This window comes from Panthera pardus, unplaced genomic scaffold (assembly GCF_024362965.1).
Source record: "Panthera pardus isolate Hobbes unplaced genomic scaffold, ASM2436296v1 HiC_scaffold_10, whole genome shotgun sequence".
NCBI lineage: Eukaryota > Metazoa > Chordata > Mammalia > Carnivora > Felidae > Panthera > Panthera pardus.
The window spans coordinates 106,761,682-106,775,575 of record NW_026526655.1 but is presented as its reverse complement, the minus strand read 5'-3'; the positions used below and the strand labels follow the sequence as shown (position 1 = coordinate 106,775,575).

General features: G+C 39.3%; 1 protein-coding gene across 3 annotated transcripts in view; it reads right to left on the bottom strand.

The window, feature by feature from the left end:
* Positions 1 to 13,894, bottom strand: part of CNTNAP5 (contactin associated protein family member 5) — an 801,428-nt gene that overhangs the window by 595,591 nt on the left and 191,943 nt on the right. For all 3 annotated transcript variants that reach the window (XM_019469410.2, XM_053909896.1, XM_019469409.2), the window contains exon 3: positions 5,705 to 5,898. In XM_019469410.2, the coding sequence (XP_019324955.2) occupies positions 5,705 to 5,898 (194 nt within the window). The remainder of the gene's footprint in view (positions 1 to 5,704; positions 5,899 to 13,894) is intronic.

Sequence of the window (13,894 nt, the reverse complement as noted above, 5' to 3'; positions counted from 1 at the left end):
ATGAAAAAAACCCAAAAAAATATTCCATGCAAGTGGAAAGCAAAAGAAAGCTGGTATAGCTACACTCAATCAGGCAAAACAGACTTTAAAACAAAGACTGTGATAAAAGAAAAAAGAGGGGCAGTACATAAAAGGATCAAATGAAGAAATGTAATATAAATATCTATGCAGCATGCATAGGAGCACCAAAATATACAAAGCAAATATTAATAGGCTTAAAAAGGAGAAATTGACAACAGTACAATAACAGTAGGGGACTTTAACACTTCACTTAAATCAATGGATAGAGTATCCGGACAGAAAATCCATAAGGAAACATCAGCCTTAACTGGCACATTAAACCAAATTAACTTAACAGGTAGAGATAGAACATTCTAGTCAAAATGCAGCAGGATACACATTCTTCTTAAATGCTCATGGAACACTCTGCAGGGTATGTCACATTTTAGGCCTCAAAACAAATCTCAGTAAATTCAATAAAATTGAAATCATATCAAACATGTTTTCTGACTACAAGGGTATGAAACTAAGAATCAATTATAAGAAAAAAAAACTGGAAAAAACTATAAATACATGGAGGTTAAACAACATGCTAGTGAACGACTACTGGATCATAGAGGAAATCAAAAGAGAAATAAAGAAACTACTTGGAGGCAAATGAAAACAGGAATATGACATACCAAAATATATGGGATGAGGCAACAGCAATTCTAAGAGGGAAGTTCATAGCAAGACAGACCTACCTCAAGAAACAAAGACATCTCAAATGAACTCTGTACCTAACTTTGTACCTAAAGGTATAAACTTTGTACCTAACTTTGTACCTAAAGGAAACTAGAAAAAAAGAAGAAGAAACAAAGCCCAAAATTAGTAGAAAGAGGGACATAATAAAGATCAGAGTGGAAATAAGTGAAAGAAAAATGAAAAACAAACAAACAAATAAACAAACATACCAATAGAAAAGATCAATGAAATTAAAAGGTAACTGAAATTGACAAAACTTTAGCTACATTCAGCACCAAAAAGGGGGGAGGGGTCAAATAAAATCGGAAATGAAAGAGAAGTTACAACTCATGCCACAGAAATAAAAGGGATTGCAAAAGACTACTATGAACAATTACATGCCAACAAACTGGACAACCTAGTAGATATGGATAAATTCCAAGAAACTTAGAATCTTCCAAGACTGAATTATGGAGAAATAGAAAATCGGAATAGACCAATTACTATTATGGAGATTGAATCAGTAATCAAAAATTTCCCAACAAACTAGATGGCTTCATTGGTTAATTGTACCAAACAAACATTCAAAGATTTAATACCTACTCTCAAATTTCCAAAAATATAAATAGGAAGGAATGCTTCCAAACTTATTTTAAGAAACCAGCATTACTCTTATACCCAAACTGGCCAAGGACAACACAAAAAAGAAAATTGTAGGCTGGGGCGCCTGGGTGGCTCAGTCGGTTGAATGCCCGACTTCAGCTCAGGTGACAATCTCTCAGTTCGTGGGTTTGAGCCCTGCATTGGGCTCTGTGCTGACAGCTTGGAGCCTGGAGACTACTTTGGATTCTGTGTCTCCCTCTCTCTCTGCCCCTTCCCTGCTCATATTCTGTCTCTCTCTTCTCTCTCTCTCTCTCAAAAATATATAAACCTTAAAAAATTAAAAAAAAAAAAGAAAATTATAGGCCAATATCCCCAATGAGCATAGATGTAAAAATCTTCAACAAAATGTTACCAAACCAAATTTAACAATACATTAAAAGGATCATACACCATTATCAAGCTGGATTTATTACAGGGATACAAGATTCAACAACTACAAGTCAATCAATATAATATACCACATTAACAAAAGTGACAGAAATCATATGATCATCTCAATAGATGTAGAAAATGCATTTGATAAAATTCAACATCAACTTATGATAAAAACTCTGAAAAAACTGGTATAGTGGGAATGTACCTGGACATAATCAAGGTATGTGACAAACCCACAGGTAATACCATGTTCAACAGTATAAAGCTGAAACCTTTTCCTCTAAGGTCAGGAATAAGACAAGGATGTCCACTCCCCCCACTTTTATTCAACATAGTATTGCAAATTGTAGCCATAGCAATTAAACAAGAAAAATAAATAAAAGGTGTAAGTTGGACAGGTGGAAGCAAAATGGTCACTATTTGCAAATGATCTGATACTATATATAAGAAACCCTAAAGACTCCACCAAAAAAAAAATACCTGTTAGAACTAAAAATGAATTCAGTAAAGTAACAGAATACAAAATCAATATGAAAAAATCTGTCATGTTTCTACACACTGTAAAAGTATCAGAAAGAGAAATAAAAAAAAAAAAACAACTCCAATTTACAATTGCATCCAAAAGAATAAAATACCTAGTAAAAAATTTAACATAGGAGATTAAAGATTTGTACATTTAAAACTATAAGACCCCAGTGAAAGATTTTGAGGGCAGAAATAAATGGAAAGATACTTCATGCTATGGATTAGAAAAATAACTATTGTTAAAATGTCCATCCTTCCCAAAGCAATCTACAGATTCAACACCATCCCTATCAAAACTCCAATGACATTTTTCATATAAGTAGAAGAAAGAATTCTAAAATTTATATGGAACCACGAAGGACTCCAAATAGCCAAAACAATCTTGACAAAGAAGACCAAAGCTGTAGGCATCATGTTTCCTGATTTCAAACCATAGCTACAAACTTATAGTAATCAAAATACAATATGGCATTGGCATAAAAACAGACACATAGATCATTGGAACAAAATAGAGAGTCTTAATTTATGACAAAGGAGCAAAAACATACAATGGAGAAATGATGATGTCTTCAATAAATGGTGCTGGGAAAACTGGACAGCTACAGGCAAAGGAAGGAAACTGGACCACTATCTTACAGCATACACAAAAATTAACTCAAAATTGATTAAAGACTTGAATGCGATACCTGAATCCATAAAAATCCTGGAAGAAAATATAGAACATAAGCTCTTTGAAATCAGTTGTGTGTATATTTTTTTGGATCTGACTCTAAGGCAAAAGCAACAAAACAAAAATAAATACATAGGACATTAAACTGAAAAGCTTCTGTATAGCAAAGAAAACAATTAACAAAACCACAAGGCAACCTACCGAAAGGGAGAAGATATTTAGGAATCATATATCTGATAACAGGCTAATATTCAAAATATATAAATAACTCATACAACTCAACAACAGTGGCAGCAACAATAAAAATAATTTGATTGAAACATGGGCATAAAATCTGAATGGACATCTTTCCAAAGAAGACATACAGACGGCCAACAGGTACATGAAAAGATGTTTAACATCACTAATCATCAAGGAAATGAAAATCAAAACCACAATAAGCTATCACTTTACACTTGTCAGAATGGTTATTGTCAAAATGACAAGAAATAACAAGTGTTGGCGAGGATGTGGAGAACAAGCAGTTCTCATGCACTGTTGTTGAGAATGCAAACTGATGCAGCCACTATAGTAAATAGCATGGAGGTTCCTCAAAAAATTTAAAAAAGGAAGGACCATATGATCCAGCAATTCCACAACTGGCTATTTATCTGAAAAAGATGAAATGCTAATTCAAAAAAGACACCCGTATGTTCACTGCAGCATTATTTACAATAGCCAACGTATGCTAACAACTTAAGTGTCCATCAGTGCATGAATGGATAAAGAAGATGTCACACACACACACACACACACACACACACACACACACACACACACAGAAGAATAATACTCAGCCATAAAAAAAGAAGGAAATCTTGCCATTTGCAACAACATGGACAGACCATGAGGGAGTTATGCTAAGTAGTATGAGTCAGTCATAGAAAGACAAATACCACATGATTTCACTTACATGTAGAATCTAAAACTCAAAGCAAACAAACAGAACAAACGAAACCTAGACTCAGAGGTACCGAGAAAAGATTGGTGTTGCCAAAAGGGAGGGGCTTGGGGTATGGACAAAATGGGTGAAGAAGATCAAGAAGTAAAATAATCTGGATATCAAATAAAGATGTCACGGGGATGTAATGTGCGGCTTGGAGAATATAGACTATAATATTATATGGACAATAATGCTGTATGGTGGCAGACAGTAACTAGACTTATTATGGTGACCATTTTGCAAGGTACACAAATGTTGAATTGTAGGTCGTATACCTGAAATGAATATAATATTGCATGTCGATTACACTTTAATAAAAAGATTTAGACAAAAATAACTCAAAACTCCAATTCATTCTGAGAAACGACCAGTTCTGATTGAACATGCCAAAGAAAATAAATAATCCCACATCTCTTAGTCCCTCATAAAACCTTAAAACTTCCTCAAAATGGAAGGTGTGATTATTTCTCCTTTCGAACTAAAAGCAAAACAAAAGGAAGGAAAAAAAAACCCCTGTAAAATTGTATAAGGGCTTCAAAACTGAGTGAAAAAATAGAATAGTCCCCAAAAGCCTATTTTTAAAATGAAGAAAACACATGCTTTCTGAAAATAATTCAACCTAATATTATAGGCAACCCAGAATAAAGATGATAATAATACTATTCTCAAGATGCAATCTGTTCATGACTAATCTTAATCCTCAGTTTACTATTATTTTCAATTAGCAATATTGATTAGTAGGAGGTTAGCAAAAAGCAATAAACATAAAATAGGAAAAAAAAATTTTTCCAACAAAGCAGGGCCAACACAGACAAATGTAGACCAATACCAGTTTGAAAACAAACTTGGAATTAATTTCACGGGAAAAACATGTAGGGAGATTATGAGAAAGACAGATAATTCTATCAATTGTCAAATCTTCACATTTTATGCACATTGGGAGAAAAATAAATATTTGGAGATGTTTTTCCCTAAATTGTAAGCAACGCAAATGAATACATTTTTTTAATCCAGTGCATGAGTTTCTAAAGCTTCCTCCAGATACCTCTTGCTATGTGCTCTCCCTTTCTAACCTCAATCTGGGGACAGTCTTTCACTAACAGGAGAACGTCAAGAGGTTGGGCCTTGCGGTAGGGAAGGAAAGTTCTTTTTCACAACTTGGAGAAAACTCTCCTTCGCTTCCTAGCTGCTGATTGTTTATAAAGACAGAATGAGTTTACAGTTTGTAGTTGCCTTGTATTTTTAAACATTTTCATTCCTTTTAAATCTTGATAGAGGCTGTTGAGCACAGTGGTTTCAATGTCAGACCTGATTACAGATTCTAATGCCAAGATTTACGAATTGTGCAATATCGGTCAAATTACATAACTGAGCTAGTTGGGGCACTACAAAGTGTGCAAAGGACCTGGTACATAATAAACAAGTGAGTAAATACTACTCAATAAATCAATACATTGCCATTAACAATCAGACTCTTGTAGCATCATTCTGGTTTTATGGACGAAGGAACTGAGGCCTAGTAAGTGAATTACTCAAGTTACGAGAAGAGGAGGAAAACACTAAACTTTTGCAACAGACATCCTAATTTCCCTTCGAACAAGAGCCATGCTGGAGATAGGACCCATATACGGTCTAATTATTTCTGAATGGGTACTCAATAGTTGCTAAGCTACCAACAATCTGGGTATAGGAAAATGATAGAAACGCTCACTGGTTACCATTACCACATCTCAGTTTTATTCACCAGAAGAGAAAAGATGTCCTACCCAGATGCTGTCTTCTTGCTTGTACTGTTTCCAGTTGCGTCCTGTGTCACTGAACATCAGGCTGTAACTCGTCACCCAGTCAGAGCTTCCATATCTGCCCTGCGTGGCCACTGCTGTAATCTCCACTCTGTTTCCCAGGTCCATCTGGAGCCACTGTTGAGCATTGGAATCTGCTGGGGACCAACCACCAGTTCCTGGAAGAAGATCAGAGAGAGTGGGTTGTAGTAACATCTCACAGGGCCACACCTTACAGCTCTCAAAGAGAAATGAAATGGTGTTCCACTGACATGTCTTTACCCCCAAACGTGCCCTGCTCATCCTTACTGGGCTCAATTTCCATTCTCTTCCATTCTACTCCCTCTCATGCTTCAAGATTCATCTCAAATCCATGCTGTTCCTTCCATAAGGTCTGAGGTCTTTCCTCAGTCATTACACTTTCCATTTTCTGGATTCCTAGTAGAATTGGCTTTGTTTATTTATTTTTATTTGCTTATTGCCTTAACCTTGTAACATGTTTTCTATCCTCTGCCTGATTGTCATCTCCTTCTTTCTTTTCTTCATTCTTTCATCCCTCTCTGTGTTTTCTCTACACCTACCATGGGCCAGGCTCCTTTTTCTTTCTTTCTTTCTTTTGCTGTGGATACAAAGATGAAAGTTCATGGACTATGTCTTTGACTCCTGCCTCATCTGTTTGTCCGATGTTCACCGAGCACCTGAGGTGTTCTTGGTACCAAAGACACACAGACAAAAATATGCAATGTGATATGACAAGAAGCCTTATGAAAGGCAAACAGAAGGTACAACAGGAGCACAGAGGACACAATGCCTAGCTAGGTGATTGGAAAGGCCTATAGACAGGGATGGTGGAGCTTAAACCTGAAGCAAATATAACTGTTATGCAGGCAAACAAGGTTAACTAGAGGAAACATTGGAGAGATCGGCCAGGCCAAGGGAACATCATATGCAAAATCTCAGAAGGACATCAGAGTGGGCTGTGTTTCTGGATCTTCTTGGGACTCAGAGTACTTGACACACAGGAACATGCTTACATGTGACAAAAGACTTTGGGCCCAATATTTCATTATTTGACACCCTGGAACTCTGCAGAAGATCAGTATTAGCTCTTGCTTAGTGGGAAGACCATGGCCTCAGTTTTTTATTTTCATTTCACATAGGAACAAAGAAGTTAATAATCATTTTTACTGACCCAAGAGTTCACAGACCTTCTGAATCCTGAGTGGAAACTATGGCAGAGTGCGTATGCCTTGGGTGGGGACAAGATGAAAACAACACCTCTATTAGGCACCTTGCTCAGGGCATCGAGTTGGGGAGTTAGTTAAAATTATAATTTAGAAGGTTTAATCAATAAATTCCTTTTTGAGCTCAGCCTGTGTCACTGAAAATCATTTTAGTAATGTCCCAGTCTACTTTCTCACTATCTCGGAAGGAGTCAATGGGACTTCTCCTTGGTAACTGAGAACTTTCCTGAGCCCTGGCTGCCCAGTGCAGACGGCCTCTCATCGATGGGCGCGGACATGCAGACATAGGAGATACACGACATGAGGTGGGCCCTACTTTGGTCACAGGCACATCCTACAGGTTGTGGGTTGATTTTCTCCTAACAAATAGCTACTGCTCTTAAGCGTTGAAATGCAGAAACAGGAAGAGAAGGAACATTCTCAGCATCTACTGTAGAATGTATTTTATTATATATTTTGCAAGACATGAATACAGTGGCAGATGTGGCTGACTTCCCTACTATCCATTATCTCTTCTTCTGTGGTGGTTGCGAGGCTCAATTTCATTTTTCAGCTCTCTACACTATTAGAGTTGTAGCCACATCTATGGCTATAGTTCTCTCCAATAAAAATGTGACTACGAAGATGTGCCCCTTGCAAGCCAACAAATCTCTTCCCCACTTGCTTTCCCTTTCTACTGACAGATCCAGTTGGCACCAAGGCCCTAGCTGATGGCAGAATGACAGCTTGGAAAGAGCCTGGATTCCTGTATCATCACATGGAAGAAAGCAGCTATCTAGTTAAACGCCTGCCCTATGTTATAATATGAACAAGAACGAAACATCTATGCTGTTTGAGACATTGGTGGCACATTGGAATTTATTTGATATTGCAGTTCAGCCTACTTTAAATACATGCATAATACCCTGTGAGATAAAAAGCACAATTCTCATAATATAGTCAGGGAGACTGAGATCCAGCAAGTTTAGAACACCTGGCACTCAGAGTTTAATCATAGCTCTTTGAGGCTAATATGTAGCAGAAGAAAAAAAAAGTTTCTAAAAGCCCAGAAAATCAATAAATAAGCAGGACGCATTTGAGCAGAGATTCTGAGATGCCAGACCCAGAGCTACATTTTTATCAACCAGCTCTGTCTTCACGAACACGTCCACAGTTCCCAGTACAGACCTTCTTTCAACTTCTCACAACTGACAGGGAGGCTTAAGAAGATCTTTCACATTTCCAAAAGAAGTCTAAAGTGATTCTGAACCTGCTCGTTATTTCCATTCAATTTCTCCTCCTGTCCGTTTCATGATGCCTCTTTCTTCTTAAGTGAAAAAAGCAAAGCTGTATAAACTATATGATCTCAACAGTATTAAAACGTGATAGGAGAGGAATTTGTATGGTGATTTCTTCTGAGTGATGAAAATATGAGTGATTCCATCCTTTTATGCTTTTTGCCTGTAACATATTTTCTCTTATCAGCATATCTTTCTTACAGAAACTGAGACTCACATAATTCATATTTATGGGGTTTATTGCATAAAGAATATATGCAACAATTTGACAGCTGTTGGTATAATATGGAACTTGTGACTTGCTGGGTGACCATCACTATGTTTGAAAATCAAAATACTCAAACCTTAACTATTTTCTCTTTTATCCAGACTTCCTAGTCGTGCTTTAGGATTTTTTTCTTCATTTATTTTAATTATTATCATCATACTCATATATGATAAGACTGTATGTTAAGGACGGAAGAGAGAAGGGTGTCTGGGGAGTTCAGTCAGTTAAGCATCTGATTCTTGATTTCAGCTCAGGTCATGATCTCACAGTTCATGAGTTCAAGCCCTGCGTCGGACTCTGCTGATGGTGCAGAGCCTTAAATGACAAGGAATTCTCCTTGTCAACTTGCAGAGCATCCAATCACAGAAGACTGACCAAAACCCAAACCAAAACAAAAGAGGGACAGTTAACGCTAAAACATTTCTTCAACTTTGTCTGAGCCAAAGCCATTCTGAAATTAACCAAAAGGGAATTGTTGCTGTTCACCTTCATTAGCACAAACAGTTAAAAAATGTTCCAAACCCAGAAGCTTCAGCCGACCCTCTTAAAACAGAGGGACGCTATCTGGGTGATAATTGCCAAGGACTCTTTTCCTGCTGCTGAAGATGTTTCCTGCATTACAGCTAATAGGCCAAGTACCCAGGGTTGCCATGGTTGCTATGACAAACATTTTGTTCCTTGCACCAAACAATAAATGTGTTTTCAAAATGATGAGAGAACCCTGAAGATACTATTTGCAGTTACTCTGAAGACACACCAGCCCACACTAGCTTTCTGTGTCTGAATTATTCTCTAAATTGGGGGTGTAACATACACACAGATACCTGTGTTTGGCAAGTCAAAGATGCTAACTAAAGCAGTGCTACCTGTAATTGTGGCTAAGGTATTGATGATCATTAACCGCAATCCCCACAATCCTTGCAGTTGAAATTTAGGAGATTTTAATGCACATTTCAAGGAAGATTTTGATTTTAAAGGAAAAGTAACTTTACATTTTTATGTCACCTAGAATTTTCCAATCGTTTTCAAATACGAGATCCTGCATGATTTTGATGCTGTATCTTAATTTATTCCTAGCACAGCCCAAGCCCCCATACTCTACCTGTGCATTATGCGACTTTTGGGGACAGGATGGGAAAAGGAGGTTATGGACCAAAAGCCCGGAGACCTGGTTCAAGGCACAGTTCTGCTCCTGAGGTTAGACTGGATGAGAAATTCTCAGAGGTGTTCCATCATCAGAAACACCTTGAGGCCTTGTAAAGATGATAGTATACATCCTTGGGCCTTCTCATTGATAATGTATTCAGACGCCTAACCTGAGACTCTGTTTTTGTTGTTGTTGTTTTGTTTTGTTTTTTAGAAAGGTGTTTCTGACATGCTGAGTGGTTTGTGAAAAACTCGATGAGACAGCCTCTACGGTTTCCATTCTAATATTTTACAGATGAGATTTGCTTTATTTATCTACTTAGTAGACCAACATAGCTTAAATCTAATATGCTATTTTGGATGATCAGAAATAACAACAACAAATAACCACATGAAATTGCCTCTGGATTTAAGAGGGGCACCTTCTGTCATTCGGCCCCCAATTCCTCACACCAGACACAGGTGTAGTTAAATGGAGACTTAAAATTGCCAAGGAAATCTGAAACTTTGTGAATTGGGAAATATCCATCTCTGTTCTTGCATCAATAGTTATTATCACTCCCAGTTAAGCCTATTGTTCCTTCCCATCACCCCCATTATGCAAACCCTTGAAGTGTTCATTCATATCCGCTATTAGATAACAGATGGTCCTTGCTCAGTGCTCAGCACCACCCTGTGCACTTGGCACACACGGACTCATTCATCCTCACAGTTATCTCTGCAACATAGATGTTAATTATTATGATTGTGTCCATTTTACAGGTGGTGACACTGAGGCCAGAAAGGTTGGACAGCTTTTCCAAGATCACATGACTACACGACTAGTAAGTGGCAGAACAGGGGATTCCAACTCACAAAACCAGGACCCAGAGCCCAATCTCTTAACTATTCAGCAACACCGCCTCTCCACAGGATGGTCAGAGAACCCTCCTCCTGTTCCTTTTCCTTCTCCAAAACAGCAATTATCACTAGAAACATAATTCTTTGCACGTTTTCAACATCTCACCTGATTCTCATAGCGATCAGCAATATATTTTTAAATTTCCATTTATAAGAGAATAAAGCAGCCTCAAAGAGTCAACCAGCTTATCGTGGGGAGAGACCCAACGTTCTGATGTCTCACCAATGCCTCTTCTTCATGGAGAATTCTAAACAGGTTTAAAGTAAAACCAAAGAGGGGCGCCTGGGTGGCTCAGTTGGTTGAGCGGCCGACTTCGGCTCAGGTCATGATCTCTCGGTCCGTGGGTTCGAGCCCCACGTCAGGCTCTGGGCTGACAGCTCGGAGCCTGGAGCCTGTTTCGGATTCTGTGTCTCCCTCTCTCTGACCCTCCCCTGTTCATGCTCTGTCTCTCTCTGTCTCAAAAATAAATAAACATTAAAAAAATTTAAAAAAAAATAAACAAAATAAAGTAAGACCAAAGAGGCATGTCTTCTGACACCCAGCCAGCTCCCTTCCCAGCCCTTTACACCATGATACTTATTCCCCACTTTACACACTAGGAGAAGCTTGGAGCATGAGACAGAATAACTGGTAGAAGGCAGAAATTCCTCAGTTTCTACCCTTATTGCCACTTTTAACTCAGCAAAGGAAATGAGAGTTGATTGAGGTCACACACTAGGAATGGGCACAAAACGGATTATAAATGGGTCTCTGCTCAGCAAAAGTTTACAACTATCTTTCAAAAGGAGAGTGAGTCCCTTTAGTACAAGACCAACAAGAGGTAGAATAATCACATACACGGCATTTCACACCTAAACTATTTGAAGCACATGGCCATTTAAAACAAAATCCCCAAAATAAACCCTAGAGGGAGTAGGTTTCTTATGCGGGTGTTTTCCTCCAGATTTACTCAAGGCCCTAAAAAACTACAAGCACATCATCACAAATGAGTAGGAAGCTAGATTGAATTACTAGCTGCATCATTATTAAATATTTGGTGCCTGTGTAAGCAAAGGTTCAAGAGTTTTCAGGGACAAAACTGCCCAGCGATGGTAATGAATAAGGCAGAGAGATGGTCTCATAAATATTTAACATTACTCAGTATGGGTAAGAGTGATGACAACATTGGCAAACTTCTCCACAGCCCTCGGGGGGGGGCCTCCTGCATCTGCAAGCACAGCGTCATTATCATTCGTTTGGAATGGGATCTGTGGCTAGGCAGGGACTTCTTCTTCTTCTTGTTAATGTTTATTTATTTATTTTGAGAGATGGAGAGTAAGCCAGGAAGGGGCAGAGAGAGAAGGAGAGAGAGAGATCAGACCATGGGATAGAATGTGGAGCTCGAGCCCATGAACGGTGAGATCATGACCTGAGCAGAAACCAAGAGTCGGTCGCTTAACCGACTGAGTCACCCAGGCGTCCCTGGGAAGTAAGTTCTGAGGCTTGGGGTCGGGGGGTGTTGGAGGGAAGACTGGGCATCATCCTTCTGCTACTGGGCACGTGGAGTAGGACCTGGGTGTCACAGGTTGGTCCTCCTACACTTCTACTCAGGGACGTTTATTTAGGGACTAAGGAGCCTCTTGGGAAAAAGCAAGTGGGAACCTGACCAAATACCCTGTAGGTTTCAAAACAGATACACTTGTAGGAAAATGTGGAGTGGGCCTGTTGAGGCCAATTTGCAGAGAAGACCAAAAGTGATCATAAGACGACACTCATGAAAGGCAAGGAAGAGTCTGGGTTCCATTCAGACCCATTCATGATAGAGGCTGCCTCGAGAGTCATGCCGGGAGCGGTGACTCTGTGTGTGTGACTTGGTTTGGGTTTACCAGAAGTCAATTATGAAGAATGGATTTGAGTGTAAGTAGCTCATTTGGGAACTGACCCCAGGAAGTTGGGTGAGAGGGATGCAGATGAGACAGGGAAGGGAGGAAAGCTGACCCTGGCACATCTGCAAGCCAGACATTCCTGTGGAGGAGCTTAATCTCACCAGTGCAGGATGCACTTTAGGGTTCTATTGTCAGATCATTACCATATACAGGTTTTTTATACACGAACTCAGTCAGGTGTTGATTGAAACTGCGGGTGGGCAGGGTGGTGTTTAAAGCACAGAGAGATAGCCCTTCGGGCAGAGTAGAGAATGTGTAGATGTTGGGGTTGGAAGTGGTGATGCTGGGGATGTCTTCAGGGTTCCTCTCTGGTCTTCCTTAGTAGATGGATTCATCGCCCAGCTATGGGTGCAGGCTGACAACTAGAACTGTCTGCCCCCTTCTCCAGAGATTTGCTCTTGTCCAAACAGAAGTGTTCTTGCCTGGGAAACTACCACTTCCTGGTTCTCATCTTAGCCAGTGATGGATGGATACAAAGTTCCAAAAGCCGATCCCATTGTCTCAAGACATGGCTGATATTTATGGTGGCCCAGAACTTCCTCCTGGCATTGGAAGGAAGCTAGACCTCAGTTGAACCACATTTCCTACTAGCTTTCCCCTCTGTCTTCCCTCACAGCCTGTCTCCAGAAATCACTCCCCCAGAAATCATTTGAACAAGAAGTCCCATCTCATCTCATCTAAGATGTTGTCCTTGTTGTGAAAGTGGTAAAGTCCAGGAGATGTGGGTTTCAACAGCCTTTGCTACAGTGAGTGTGCTTGGTCACATACCTGTTTGCCTGTGTTTCTAGGAGAGAGCTGTATTATTACTCTGAAGGGTTCTAAAGCTCATCACTCTCACAGTTCAGCTGTGACGTCCTACAGTGAATACTTCCCTTGTGAGACAGTGAAGCCATTAAGGTCCTCATGGATCGGAAAAGTATATCTGGCTGCACGTTTCACAGCTCAGAAGTTACACAAGAAGTGAGGGAAAGCAGCAGGAAGGCATTTGGGGCTTGGAAAATTTGGAGTTCGGTCCCAAGGAGGATATCTCACATTGATGCCCCTTGCAGGCCAACAGTTGATTCATATACACATGAAAAACATCCACGTGAGAAGTTCTTGTATATAAAACTTGAAAAGATCCTAGAGTCATACAGTTCAATGTGATACCCAATAGCCAGATGTAGCTGTTTACATGTAAATTAGCTTAACTTAAATTAAAGTTTCAATTCTTAAATAGCCACATTTCAAAAGCTATGTGTGGCTAGGGGCTACCATGTTAGACGGCACAGCTAAGGGATAGTCCATCCTTGCAGAAATTTCTATTGGATAGCATTGTTCTAGAATTTCTCTTATAAAATGGTAGAGGCTGAGTTCTATTTAATTTGTCAAATCAATACAGTTTAACTCCACTCATCGGCTGCTCTGGCCTGGG